The sequence below is a fragment of the Macaca mulatta genome, chromosome 5, assembly GCF_049350105.2.
Source record: "Macaca mulatta isolate MMU2019108-1 chromosome 5, T2T-MMU8v2.0, whole genome shotgun sequence".
In the NCBI taxonomy this organism is placed as follows: domain Eukaryota; kingdom Metazoa; phylum Chordata; class Mammalia; order Primates; family Cercopithecidae; genus Macaca; species Macaca mulatta.
In genome coordinates, this window is record NC_133410.1 from 46,618,750 (window position 1) to 46,633,050 (window position 14,301).

At 36.5% G+C, this 14,301-nt stretch overlaps 1 protein-coding gene across 1 annotated transcript in view; it reads left to right on the forward strand.

The window, feature by feature from the left end:
* The window catches only part of GABRB1 (gamma-aminobutyric acid type A receptor subunit beta1), a 409,046-nt gene that overhangs the window by 135,307 nt on the left and 259,438 nt on the right, over positions 1 to 14,301 (forward strand). The window contains exon 4 of the mRNA XM_015138327.3: positions 8,274 to 8,494. Within this exon, the coding sequence (XP_014993813.1) occupies positions 8,274 to 8,494 (221 nt within the window). The remainder of the gene's footprint in view (positions 1 to 8,273; positions 8,495 to 14,301) is intronic.

Sequence of the window (14,301 nt, forward strand, 5' to 3'; positions counted from 1 at the left end):
CTATGCTCTCTCCATGGTGAGCTAATCCATTCCCACGACTTCATCTATCACTCATGGCCACATAGTTGTGTTTTTCCTTGAGCCCTGTCTTCCTATATTCTGACCCATAACTACTTATTTGGCACCTCTATGGGCATGTGCCACTGACACCCACAACACAAACCCATCTGAAATGAATAGTCATCTTCAGCCCCCAATCTTCAACTCTTCTTATTGTAGTCTACCTACCTACTCAGGTCAGAAACCTGGTGGCCATCCTTGGTGCCTCCTTCTCCCTAACCTCCCATATTAAAAGGCCACCAAGTGCTGCCTCAAATAACTCACAGTTTTCCTTGCTTTCACCTTTCTTTTAGTGGTGTATTAAGTCAACTCTGATTTATCTATTCTCTAGGCTAATGCAAGTGCTTATTAAACTGATATACTCCTACTCAATCAACTTGTATCCTTTATTAGGCAGATGCCGGTAACGAAAAGTGGAACCACTCTGAGTTCTCTGAGTATTTGAAGTGATGGGAACTTCATGCAGGGAGCTGGTTACACGGGTGGTGGAAGAACTGAGAAGCCTGCAGAGGACAGTGGAAAAGCTTGGAAATAAGCAGTGCTAAGTCTCTCCTACTAGCCTGTGAGTTCCTTGAGGCAGAGAATGTATAAGTCAGCCTTTATATCTCAGTATCTGGCATAATACAACCGTTTAAATATAGTAAACAACCATTAAAAGTTGATACAATGAGTTAGTCATTCTAAAAAGCTAAAATATTTTGAATTGAAAGTTTCTAGAAAATTTTCCCTACTTCAGGCCCAACATTTCACTATATCTTACCATGGAAACAACAAAAACTATCTGAGCTTCTGATTACTTAGTTTCTCGAATGAAAGCCATTTAGGCTGTCACTGTGTGAAATATAAATTTTATATCTATTTAAAGAAATTGGGTTCATCATCAAAAATAGGTTTTTACATTGATCTTTATAGTTTTAAGAGTAGATATTAGATTAAGCATTCTTAATCTAAAACCCTATGCTATATGAGTACAGGCTCAGAGTTTCTTATAGTGAATCTCATGCCACGCAGTTCATTTTATTGTAATTCATACTCCAGTTGGCATGTCAGTGTCATATGTGCCCTATGTATTAAAATGTGTTCCATGTGATTTTCTTAGATGATTATCATTTGGTGTAGCGTCACAACTACATGATTCTGTTCAGTCATTGGATTGATTAATTTCAAAATTGTTCAGAACACAACACTAACAAAAAGTCTGACTACACAGATGGGTAGACCAAATGGGACTATTTAGGATGCGACAAAGGTAAAAGAAGATTATGTTCTCTGAGGCACACACTAGGCTACAGCTGGGAAAAATCAATAGTAAATAAGAATATGCACTTTAGCAACAATGTTAATGAAGAATGCATGTATTTTAAAGGTATTATAACAAAACAAGACTAAGGAATAAGCACAACAAACACATATTAATAGTTAACATAACACTAGATGATGTAAAGATAAAAGATTAGAAATTAACAGCAAACCTGAAGGATACAATGATGAATTTCTGCTTTAGAATGTACTTAATGGTGACAGTGAAAACCAAAACATTCATTTAGACAGAAGGTTCTATTAGCAACCGATGTTTTGTGGTTGATTACAATTACGGTTTAGATTGATTTATTTATCAGACCATTTTTCAATGATTGTCACATACAAATTATGGGTTTTTTTTTTCTTATCCTAAGGGGCTTTTCTTGTTACCAGCATGTATACTAGTATATATAGGTGACTTATCTTGGTAATTTATTTTCATTGTGTTTAATAGGCAATTGTTTTGCTGGCAAGTAAATATGTGTTTCTTCTCTTCCTTGCTGTCTTGGTTAATAAACAAAACCGAAATCAAATATTTCTCCCTTTTTAAAAGTCATTTAACATCTCTAGGTCTAAGATTTCTCAGCATACCTCCAATTTTTCAGTTCAGGGAGGTAGGCTAGATGATTGTATGAGGTTTCCTTGGCCTTTAATGTATGCAATTATTGGTAATGAGATTCTGATTTGTATGTTGATGAGCATCATTACTACAACTTTTTCTGGTTGGAAGAAATGTAGATGGGAGTAAATTAGCACAAGGAAAGTGGAATTTGGTGTAAGGATACCAAAGAGAGATCACAAGGAGCTAAAGCACTGAACATGTCAGACCTCGGGAGAACTAGAAACAGAAGTAGAAAGTCTTCGTCAATCTGTTCATTCACCCTCTAACAATAAACTCTGCCCCTTATGGCCATCTTCTGCATTTTTCTCCACTTTCTTTCTTTCTCTACAGGCTGGCTTCCTCTTTTGATTCACAGTCTCTCCTCTCTTATAACTTCATAATAGCAGTGCAGCCCTAATTCTTAGTCATAACCTTTGCACTTGGTCCCACAGCTCCTGCCTCAGATCCTTTGTCGAACAAGCAAATTCCTGAGAAAGGACTCTGATTGGTCCATCTCAACTTTTTCGAGCCAGGCTTATGTTTATTGACTGCCTGTGAAGCAACTGTTCTTGAATCAGGTATCTACTCCTATTCCAAAAATGGGAGGAGAGCAGCCTCATGTGATACAGAATGTGACTCTGTTCAAGCAGCAGGGATTACAGGCAGGCAGTCTCCATCACAGAAGAACTGTGGAAGTCATAGGCAGTGATGCACAGTTCTACTCTAATAAGTCTTTCCGGGGAAGCAGCCCAAGTTTTACAAAGGGCAGATCTCAGAGCTCAGCTAAACTGACATGAATATTTTATGGGGAACAGAGGCTTGTACTTGGGACTCCTTTTAATATATATTAAAATCAATGTAAGATAAAACATAAATGTGAACAAGAGCTTTGGTTCTTTCCCCAAAAGATATACACACATATTACAAAAATACATGTAATGCCTTTCTTGAGAATAGTTAGAAAAGAAGAAATTGCTTGAACGACCCTTTTGAGTGGATGCTCCATTACTAGATGCTAAAGCAATATCCTGTCTCTTTCCTAACATAATCTGAGATGTGCAGATTGTGGGGTCAGAGAACAAGGAACCCTCCCTTTTGCAGCTCGCTGTGATGTCTTCTTACATCTCATTCTAGTAAAACACATACTTTAACATATTTTAACATATTTGCCTGCACTGCATAGCTGTTTTTCCTATTCCAAATGCTAGATAATTAATGGATTTTAATAAAATGTTTTCTTACGGTATAAACCATCTTATGTCAGCATTCCCTAGCATAAACTTTTGAAGGATACATTAAAATCTCCAGATTAGCATGTTAATATACATATTTTTCATGATAAACAATGGTAAAACATTTTGAAATCTTTTACTCATATTTAAAAGAGATATTTTCATATAAGGCAGGGTTTCTCAACCTTGCCACTATTCACATTTTGAAGCAGACAATTCTTTGTTGTGGGGTCCTGTGCTGTGCATTGTAGAAAGTGAAGGAGCATCCCTGGCCTCTACCCACAGATGCTAGGAGCACACCACTAATCCCACTGGTGACAACCAAAACTGTCTTCAGACACTGTTAAATGTACCTAATATGGGGGGAAGAATCAGCCTGTCCTTAAAACTATAAATCTAGGAAGAATGTTACCTTTTTTCTCCAAAAGAATGACTTTTATTTAACATAATTTTCTTATACCGTACCTTTAATCATCTCTAGATTAAAAAAAAAACAACCATATATATGTTGTTTTGGGGGCAGGCGCAGTGGCTTACACTTGTAATCTCAGCATTTTGAGAGACCGAGGCGGGCGGACCACCTGAGGTCGGAGTTCAAAACCAGACTGGCCAACATGGAGAACCCCCATCTCCTAAAAGTACAAAAATTAGCCAGACGTGGTGGCAAACGCCTGTAATCTCAGCTATTCAGGGGGCTGAGGCAGGAGAATCTCTTCAACCTGGGAGACAGAGGTTGCAGTGAGCCGAGATCATGCCACTGCATTCCAGCCTGAGTGACAGAGCAAGACTCCATCTAAAAAAATAAAAATAAATAAAGATAATTTTTTAAAAATGTTTTGAAGTTTATTGAGCGCTACTGGTTTGGTATTGTCCATCTTGCCTTTCCTCAATGAATCGAATTCTGTCATGCCTGAATTAGCCCAATTAATTTTATTAGCAAGCTCATATCCATTTATCACATTAACTTACCTCAGTGTCAAAGAATTCGCTATGGCCCACAGTTTCTAAATACGTCACACTTTCTCTCAAGAAATAGCTTGCACACTTGAGAAAGATGGTGGAACACTTGTGAACACACCTAGAAGGAAAATAATTTTAATGCTGTTGGCCAAAGAGCATTAATTTCTTTCTGAAAAAAATGTTCCATCTTCTATGGAGTGCTTGCACTTTGGACTAATGAAGAATTAACAGAAAACTGGTTGTGTAAGAGAACAAAAATACAATTTAGAGGATTTCTTTTCTACCTAAAACTAGAATCCACCGAAATGAAGTCATAGGCTTTATTATAGTCAAATGTCATTGTTAACTTTTATATTAAGGGGTGGATAAAAAAATTGTTTAAAATATAATAAGTAGTTTCTCTGACTTGTAAATGATAAATACTTTCATGGAAAATTTGCCCATCTCACAAGGTTTCTGTGAGAACAAATGTTATAATAGATATGAAAGGGTTATGAGAACCATGAGCACAGAGCACGCCACAGGAGAAGGGAATTATTGTCATGCATGTGGTTTTACATAGATTGTAGAAAAAGGAAAAATTGGTGTATTTTGGTACTTCCGTAATGTTCATTATTATCACCACAGTTATCATTATCTTCAAAAAGGTTTTATTAAGGTTATCAATATCATATGTCTGTATTTTCATTCATCATAGAATCAGGTCCTAGATTAGGCTGCTAACCCTAGAAATGCATTAAAAGACCAGGAGTGAAGGGTACTTGCTCCCCCTTACCTACTTGCAGATGTAATATGCTAGCATATGTTCATTTTCACTGGATAACTTCTATTGCAAATCAGGTACATTATTGCTTGAATTTATAACCATGATATAATTTTTACTCAATATTTATTGAAAACAGAATGAGTTGTATAACAAAGATTTCACCACATGGCATGTAGCTCTTTCTCTACAGGAAACAAAAATAGTTTCCAAAGAGGAAAGGGGAAACGTCTACATGCACACACACACACACACACACACACAAACACACACACACAGAGGTCTAAACAGGGATTACCCATGTTTTCTCCTTTCTGTTCTCCACTTATCACACCAGTAAGTAAATGATAATAAATGCTATGTATTAATATAGCATTTATCATTCAGTATTATTTTGCCATTTTTAAAGTTGAAAAATTAAAATTGTATATATTTATTGTGTACAACATGATGTTTTCAAATATGTGTACATTGTAGAATGGTTAAATAAAGCTACTTAACCAATGCATTACTTCATATACTTCTCTTTTGTGGTAAAATTTACTCCTACCAATTTTCAAGATAGTCCCTTATACTTTACGATCATATGTTTTCCCCATCGCATATTAAAACGTTATTGAAAATAATTGTGGAGCAAGGATTTTGCTGCAGGTTACATTGTGAGGAATCCTGTGTGGCACTCATAAGAATCTGGATGCTAATGAGGAATTGGTATAAGCTGACACATGTATTCCATTGTTGATCATGCTGACTGCCGTGGCAACATTTACACTATGACTGTGGCTGATATTTAATTTTCCTACACTGGCTGAATTATAAACAAGAATCCACCACCAAGACTTATAATTCATCACAATTGTTTATTTTCATGGCCAACAGAGTCCATCTGCCTACAAATTCTTTTATAAACATCTCTTTAAAAATAGAAATGCTCATGAAAATGAGCATATACACTATAAGTATTTGGAAGTGTAACACTAATTTGTACATAGCAATTAAAAATTTTGAAGATAATTTATTTGTTTGGCACATTATGGTTTCTAAAGTACCTTAACTTTAATTTTCTCAATTGATTCTCACAAAAAGCCAGTAAAATGCTATTTTTTCATTTTAGAAATAAGGCAAGTCAGGTGCGGTGGCTCACACTTGTAAGCCCAGCACTTTGGGAGGCTGAGGCCAGGGGAGCAGTTGAGGCCAGGAATTTGAGACCAGCCTGAGCAACACAGAAAGTCCCGGTCTCAAAAAATAAAAAGAAAAAAAGAAAAAAAAAATAGCCAGGTGTGATGGTGCATGCCTGTAGTCCCAAGTACTTGAAAGGCTGAAAGATAGGATTATTTGAGCCCAGGAATCTGAGGCTTCTGTGAGCTAGGATGGGGCCACTGCACTCCAGCCAGGATGGCCAAGTGAGACTGTCTTTAAAGGACAAGAAAAAAAAAAAAAAGAGGCATCTTAGGTACAAGAGATTATGTCAGTCACTCATAATTAGGCTTACATATGGTAGAGTTTAAAATCAAGCAGTTTTGTAATCTAAACCCATAATCTGCCCAATTCATTTTCCTCCAAAAAATCACAATATTAAGAACTTGTAGATGATGCAAATGAGAATGTCAGTGACTGAGAGGAGGACTGTAGGTAGCCTGAGGGTTATTTTTTTTTAATATGAAGGTAAGGTGGAAGGAGGTTTTATATCTTTAAAATGGATACTGTGGGACTAATAGTCAAATGTGAATATCCTTTTGCCATTGAACAAGAAAGAATGTCTTTAAATTATTGGAAGGCGGCTTCTGAATAAATAGTATCAATGTTCTTCTATATGGTTAAAAGACCCTGGAATTCATTGTGCAGAAAGAATATTGTTTTATATTTTAAGATTTTTCAGAAATGCATAAATATCCATTTGGAAGTCTAGATGAAGTGCAGTTTGCCCAGATGTTAGACATGATTCGAATAATTCTTTTTCCCCAGTGGTATATATAACAGTGGTAGTACATGAACACTGTGCAGGAGGTACACAGTGTGTTCTTAGCAGTCACTAAAGCATTCACAAAGTCACTATTGCCATATCAATGTCTTAGAAAAAGTGCACTTTCTGTTTTTATCGAGATTCATGTCAAAGACTTTAGGATTTTACTGCTGCCAATTTATTTTCCTTTAATGGACAATCATACTTTGCATTAATAGAGTTGTTAAAAACAGACAATAACTAATGTGCTAAGATCATTGTCTGCAAGACCATCCCTTCCAGCAGCTTGAGCCGTTTATAGTGATCCCAGTATTCCTGTCTCTAACTGCCAGGGGAAACCTAAGTAGAAAGAAAAAGTTCAGGGGGATGTCCTTTGTAATATCTTGTGAAGGTGAAGAAGCAAGCTTCAAGATCAATTCCAGCTCTGAATTCACACCACTTCCTGAAATGAAACACAAATGTGGTAAGCGAGAAATGTTGAATAGTGCCACCACTGAGGTTAGTCTTCAGACCAAATAAACATCTCCATTTTTATGTGCCTCATAACTACTTTTCAGGACCCAACCATAGATAAGTTGTAATTCAAAGAAAAATTCAGATTAGGGCAAATTGATAATCTTTATGTGTTAAACAGAGTAGTGTTCATTCAAAAGAATTTGTGGTTTGAAAAACACCCTTTCCTTTTAAATGCATTCAGTTTTTTAGTTATTTTTTATCAGACATTCCTCTCCAAAACAGAACTATAATATAATATCCAGAGGTCAATGTTTGTGAACATAGATTCCTCTGTACAATTTCTCTTTATGACCTTACCCATGACATCATTACCTTAACTTCAAACTTTAAAATTCAGTTACATCTATTTGCTCTATATTGGTGGAAATGTTTATATATACTTTCAAGTATAGTTCTAGTACTTTCATTATTTATTTAACTAATTATATATATTTTTAGAGACAAGGTCTTGCTCTATCACCCAGGCTGGAGTACAGTGACACAATCCTGGCTCACTGCAACCTCAGTCTCCTGGGCACAAGAGATCCTGCTACATCAGCCTCCCAAGTAGCTGGTACTACAGGCATGCACCACCACACCCAATTAACTTTTTAAAAATTATTTTTTGTAGAGATGAGGTCTCATAATATTCCACAGGCTGGTCTTGAACTCCTGGGCTCAAGGGATTCTCCTGCCTTGGCCTCCCAAAGTGCTGGAATTACAGACATGATCCACAGTGCAAGGCCCCTAGTACTTTTAACCTGTTAGTTACTTTATACCTCTAAGTGCAAATTTTAATATATTCAAATGTAATCTCTTACAGGACATCCTACATGTTATTAAATCTTAGATGATAATGATAGTAAAATTCTTCTTTTGGCTTTCTTTATTTCACAGGATTATACACTCACCATGTATTTCCAGCAGTCTTGGAAAGACAAAAGGCTTTCTTATTCTGGAATCCCACTAAACCTCACCCTAGACAATAGGGTAGCTGACCAACTCTGGGTACCAGACACCTACTTTCTGAATGACAAGAAATCATTTGTGCATGGGGTCACAGTGAAAAATCGAATGATTCGACTGCATCCTGATGGAACAGTTCTCTATGGACTCCGGTAAATGACTTTATATTGCATGTTTTAAAGTTGTTGTTGCTTTGTTTCATTTTCAACTTTTGGAAGTGGGCAAAGGGAAGAGAAGCAAGAATATATAGATGAATATATAAATGGAGTGTCGTATACTTATGAAGGTCTATTACTAACCCTCATGTAGTTAAGGGCTTATTACAAATTATACGCAACACATCAAAATTACCTACCAGTTTTACGACAGAAATATCTGAACTGTAAACTGTTATTATAGGATATGTAAAGTGGTGGCTGTTTATTCTTTGTTGTCACCTTTAGTGATTCTTTTGAGAAACAGATGAAACCTGTATATTCACAATATCTCAAATTTTCCTGTTATTTCAGAGTGTTCATAAGCCCCTTGAAATCCTTCCATGTACCATGAATACTAAGCTGAAACTCCAGTTACGGGTCAAAATATAACAATTAATGTCTTTAAATTCACTAATGCCCCAAAACAATATACAAGTGAAAACAATATATATCTGTGATGAAATTTCTAGTGGTTGGTTATTTAGTTGATAGTTTTGGTCTTCATTTGCACAGTAAAATAATATCAGTTGTTCTTGGCAAAATGATCTTTGAAATTTGATAGCTTTGGTCTTCATTTGCACAGTAAAATAACGTAGTTGTTCTTGGTAAAACAATCTTTGAAATTTTCCCACTCTTTCTGTACCCCAAGGACTTTCAACTTCAGTTAAAAATCTCTGAGTTAAAAGTCTTTGGGAGAAATGGTAAAATAAATTAACAGTTCCCTTGAGTCTATTGGTAGCTACAACAAAAAGACTACTAATCCAAGATTGGTGGTTAATTATTAGTTATGGTTCATATACTATAAATCAATTGTAATTTTTCTGTTACCAGTGTAACTTCCATCAGACATGCCCGATGTGTAAAGGGATGAGTTACCATTCTAAATTATCCTGGGAGAGTAAATCCATGACTCAGTTCAATAGGCTAATCAACCATGACATGTGTAAGTATATGGATTAGTAAAGAATATATAAAAAGTTGATTGATTGAAAAAAAAGAGCAACTAGATTTTTTTTTTTTTGGCGAGAAAGAATGTGGCTTACATTGTCAGATTACAGAGTCTCACTTCATGAATTTCCCAAATTACTACCAGCATCTACCAATGGGAATAATCCAAAGGAAAGAAAATATTTGAGAATCATGAAGTTGAATACATTTCATTTTACAACTGGGAAAACTGAGACAGAAAAGGGAGAAGTACCTTATATAAGGGAATAATAAGGTAATGCCAGAACTGGGACTAAAATCCATGTATCCTGATTCCCATGCCTGTGCTTTTCCACTCCATTGCCATTCAAGTGCACTTAAAAGTCAACTCCTATTTCCAAGTTGTACACCACTTTAATCCCTTCGGAGCAAACCCAGTTCTTTGTAGCTTGTTGTCTAGCAAACAGACAATGACCTTTCCAAAGAGAAACACAAACCATTCATCTATTATCTGTGCCCTGCTCTTTTTATGGCACCAATTTTCTCTGTAAGAGCCTCACACTAGTTCTCATAACTTCCCTTTCTCTTCCTCTGTCTTTCCCACTTCCTCTTCCCTCACAGATTTGGTTTTCCTTTCCCTAGAAGTTATCAATATCCTGGAAAGGTCATAAGGTATAGCAGAGAAAGTATGACATCTAAAGTCAGGGGACCGAGATTGGGCATAAACTCCACAATTTTCTGACTTCTTGACCTTGAATAAATTATGTAAACTTGTTAAGACTTAGTTTTTCAGTTGTATAGTAACGGGCTAATACTCCCTTACTCATTACTGGGACAATCTTATGAACTAATCAATATGACAATACATAATAAGTCCTAAATTGTATTTCTCTAAAGTAGTTGTGCCTTATATAGCCTTATTAGGCACTGGACAAACTGCATACCGAGGGTGTATAACTGATACCAGGGGTATCAGTAATTAAAATAGCGATAAAGTTGTTCAGTTAAAAATATACTCATTGAGTGCCTATTATGTGCCACACACTCACTATTTTGGCCCTAAGAATAACTTTCCAGAAGCTGAGTAGAAATTTTTCAGTGGACATAGAGCTGAAAACAATAGATACTGCGGACTCCAAGACTGGGGAGAAGGGGAGTGTGGCAAGTGTTGAAAAACCACCTATTGAGTGCTATATTCATGATTTGGGTGATGGATTTAATAGAAGCCCAAACCCCAGCATCATGCAATGTAGTCATGTTACAAAACTGCACATGTACCTCCTGAATCTAAAATTTGAAAGGAAAAAGAAAAAAAGAAATTTGTCAGTGGAATGCACTTGGGACTTTGAGTCAAGAGACTTGTGGCCTAACCAGCTGATACCCTTCAGTAAGGCATTTCACCTCCCTGGGCTTCAGATCCACCAACCTTAAAAAAAGTGATTGGATGAAACTATCCCTAAATTTCATACTGTATTAGTCTGTTTTCATATTGCTATAAAGATGCTACCCAAGACTAGGTAATTTACAAACAAGAGAGGTTCAATTGACTCGCACTTCTGCCTGGCTGGGGAGGTATCAGGAAACTTACAATCATTGCAGAAGAGGAAGCAGACACGTCTTACATGGTGGCGGGTGAGAGAGAGAATACCAAAGGGGAGGAACCCCATCCTTACCGAAAAAACAATTCTCATGAGAATTCACTCACTATCACAAGAACATCATGGGGAAATCACCCCCATCATCCTGTCACCTCCCACTGGGCCATCCCTTGACACCTGGGGACTACAATTTGGATTACAATTCAAGATGAGATTTGGGTGGGGGACACAGAGCCAAACTATATCACCTACTAAACCTAAATTCCATTGCTTTGTGATCCTATATATTAGGGCATATTCATTTTAATTCCCCTGATGTAACATTTCCTAATCTAAGAAATGACAGTCTGCATTTTTCTAGGTAAGAGCCTTTTAAAGAATATCTGTTATTGGTCACCTCTTAAGCACACATACTAGAATATCCTTATCATATAACATATTGGAATATTTATAGCTGTATTTATTTTAGGCATGAGTAATTAAGAGAATCAAACTTCTTACCTTAATCCTTTCCATCAGTCCAGCTCATAGTCATCATGAATGGGTCCATATATTAATGAGTAGGTTTTAGCAATCATGTGATCAATGAGATTTTCTGAATGCACTGGAAAGCCTTTGGCTAGGTATTCCATAATCGTAACAGAAAACAGATTTTAAAGAAAATCAATTTTTTGCTATATTCAAACTCTCAATATGAGATACTATAACTTATATGAGCCAGAAGAATAGAGTCAGTTGTCTATTTTTGTGAACTATGTCAAATCAGATTTTTCACCAAAGGAATGGCACATAGTCCTGTAAACACCCTGAAATAATAGAATGGTGTCTGGTGAGGGATTGGCACTTCTAGAGGAACCAGGCTACTATGCAACAGATATTCGGCCCTTGGGAGAGACTTCATTCCTTGTGCCTCTTGCCCTTGGGTCACCCTCCTGTGACAAAATGCATTACACAAAAGAGTAACCCAGTAACCTCTATTACTTCCTCTTCCATTTAGGTGGGGAATCTAAATAAAAAATGTCCATGATGTGCTGTAAGTTGTGTTAGGAGACCAGAACTTTAGTCCATGTGCTATGAGCCATTTAACTTGGTCATCTCAGAACACATGATGTCATTTCCTTTCTTACTCAAAAGCAGAGACGATACAGTATCAGCTCCCTCTATGTCACTTAAAATTCTTCTGTTTTTCCTCCCTTTCTTCCACTTAACTTTAAGGAGGATTTTTCTCTTTTCTCTGAGCCTAATCTCTTCATGTCTGCATGTAACCTTTTTGGTGCACACTCTTTACAGACTTTGCTCCCCCATTTTACCTACCTCTTCAGCCCTTCCTCTCTGTTGACTCCCTCTCTTCAGTTTCTGCTTTGAGCACCAGTTTTCTCACAGCTTTGGTTTCCTCTACTGCCTCACTATACGTTACTCCTCTATCTCCAACAACATGGTTCCCATCCATACTACTTTCCCAAAACAGCTCTGCCAAAAATTACCAAAACCATCACTAGTTCTCAATATTAAAGAATCTTAAAGAATCTTGACTTGTCCGAATGCTGTAAGAGTAATGACTGACTCTGACTTCAGGACTTCCAAGACCCAGCACAATTTTTAAATTATTCTTGTTCTTCTGCTTTTTGTTATTTCATTATTGACTCCTCTTTTGCCACTAATTGAAAACTCTAAGGATTCTTCAAGATTTGATCAGTTTATTGAGTTTAACAGCTTTAAATATCTAAATTCCCAAACGATCAAGTTTCAAAAATTTTCAATTGCTCACTGAGCATCTGTATTTGAATTGCCTGCCAGCTCCTCCTCACATGACCCCTAGTTCATATCATTTGATTCTCAAAACTGGGCCATCCTCCTTTCCCAAGTGTTAATGAAATTACCATCATCCCATTCAATAGACATAAACTTGAAGGCAACTGTAATTCCACATCTCTTTTGTCACTGAGATTTAATCTGTTGCTTCTATTCCACTCTATCTCAATCTCCTTCTCTATTTCCAAATCACTTCTACCACCTAAATTAACATCCTCACTATCTGTCACTTCCTGGCCCATTTCCTATCTCAATTTTTCTCATTACTGCCATCTTACTTCTCCTACAAAAAAAAAAAAAAAAAAAAAAAAAAAAAAAAAAAGTTTCCTCTTTCAGAAATCTAAGACCCTCTGCTTATTTCTGTAAACATATCTGAGGCATTTCAAGATTCAGTATGTTTCAAATACTTTATCCCATAAATATTTCATGGAATAGACAGCTGACTCTGGAATAACATGGATTGAACTGCATAAGTCCATTTACTGGAGGATTTTTTCTCAATAAAATTTACACCGAATGTGCCTGCCTCTCCCTCCTCCCTTTCCACCTCCTCCCTGTCATCTACTTCTGCCACCCCTGAGACAGCAAGAAGGACCCTTCTTTTTCCTCCTCTTCCTCAGCCTACTCAATGTGAAGACTATGAAGATGAAGACCTTTATGATGATCCATTTACACTTAATAAATAGCAAATATATTTTCCCTCCCTTATGATTTTCTTTTATTTCCCCTTAAGATTTTTGTTTTATTATTATACTTTATGTTCTAGGGTACATGTGCACAACATGCGAGTTTGTTACATATGTATCCATGTGCCATGTTGGTGTGCTGCACCCATTAACTTGTCATTTACATTAGGTATATCTCCTAATGCTATCCCTCCCCCTCCCCACTCCCCACAATAGGTCCCAGTGTGTGATGTTCCCCTTCCTGTGTCCACCTGATCTCATTGTTCAGTTCCCACCTGAGTGAGAACATGCAGTGTTTGGTTTTCTGTTCTTGCGATAGTTTGCTGAGAATGATGGTTTCCAGCTGCATCCATGTCCCTACAAAGGACACGAACTCATCCTTTTTCATGACTGTGTGATATTCCATGGTGTATATGTGCCACACTTTCTTAATCCAGTCTGTCATTGATGGACACTTGGGTTGATTCCAAGTCTTTGCTATTGTGAATAGTGCCACAATAAACATACATGTGCATGTGTCTTTACAGCAGCATGATTTATAATCCTTTGGATTTTCTTAATAACATTTTATTTTCTCTAGATTACTTTATTGTAAAAATAAAGTAAGACCTATAATGTAAATTATATGTTTGTTGCTATTTACATTATCAGTAAGGGTTTTTATTAGTAAGGTGTTATCAGTATGTTATTAATAGTTATGTTGTGAGAGAGTCCATAGTTATATGTGGATTTTTGATTG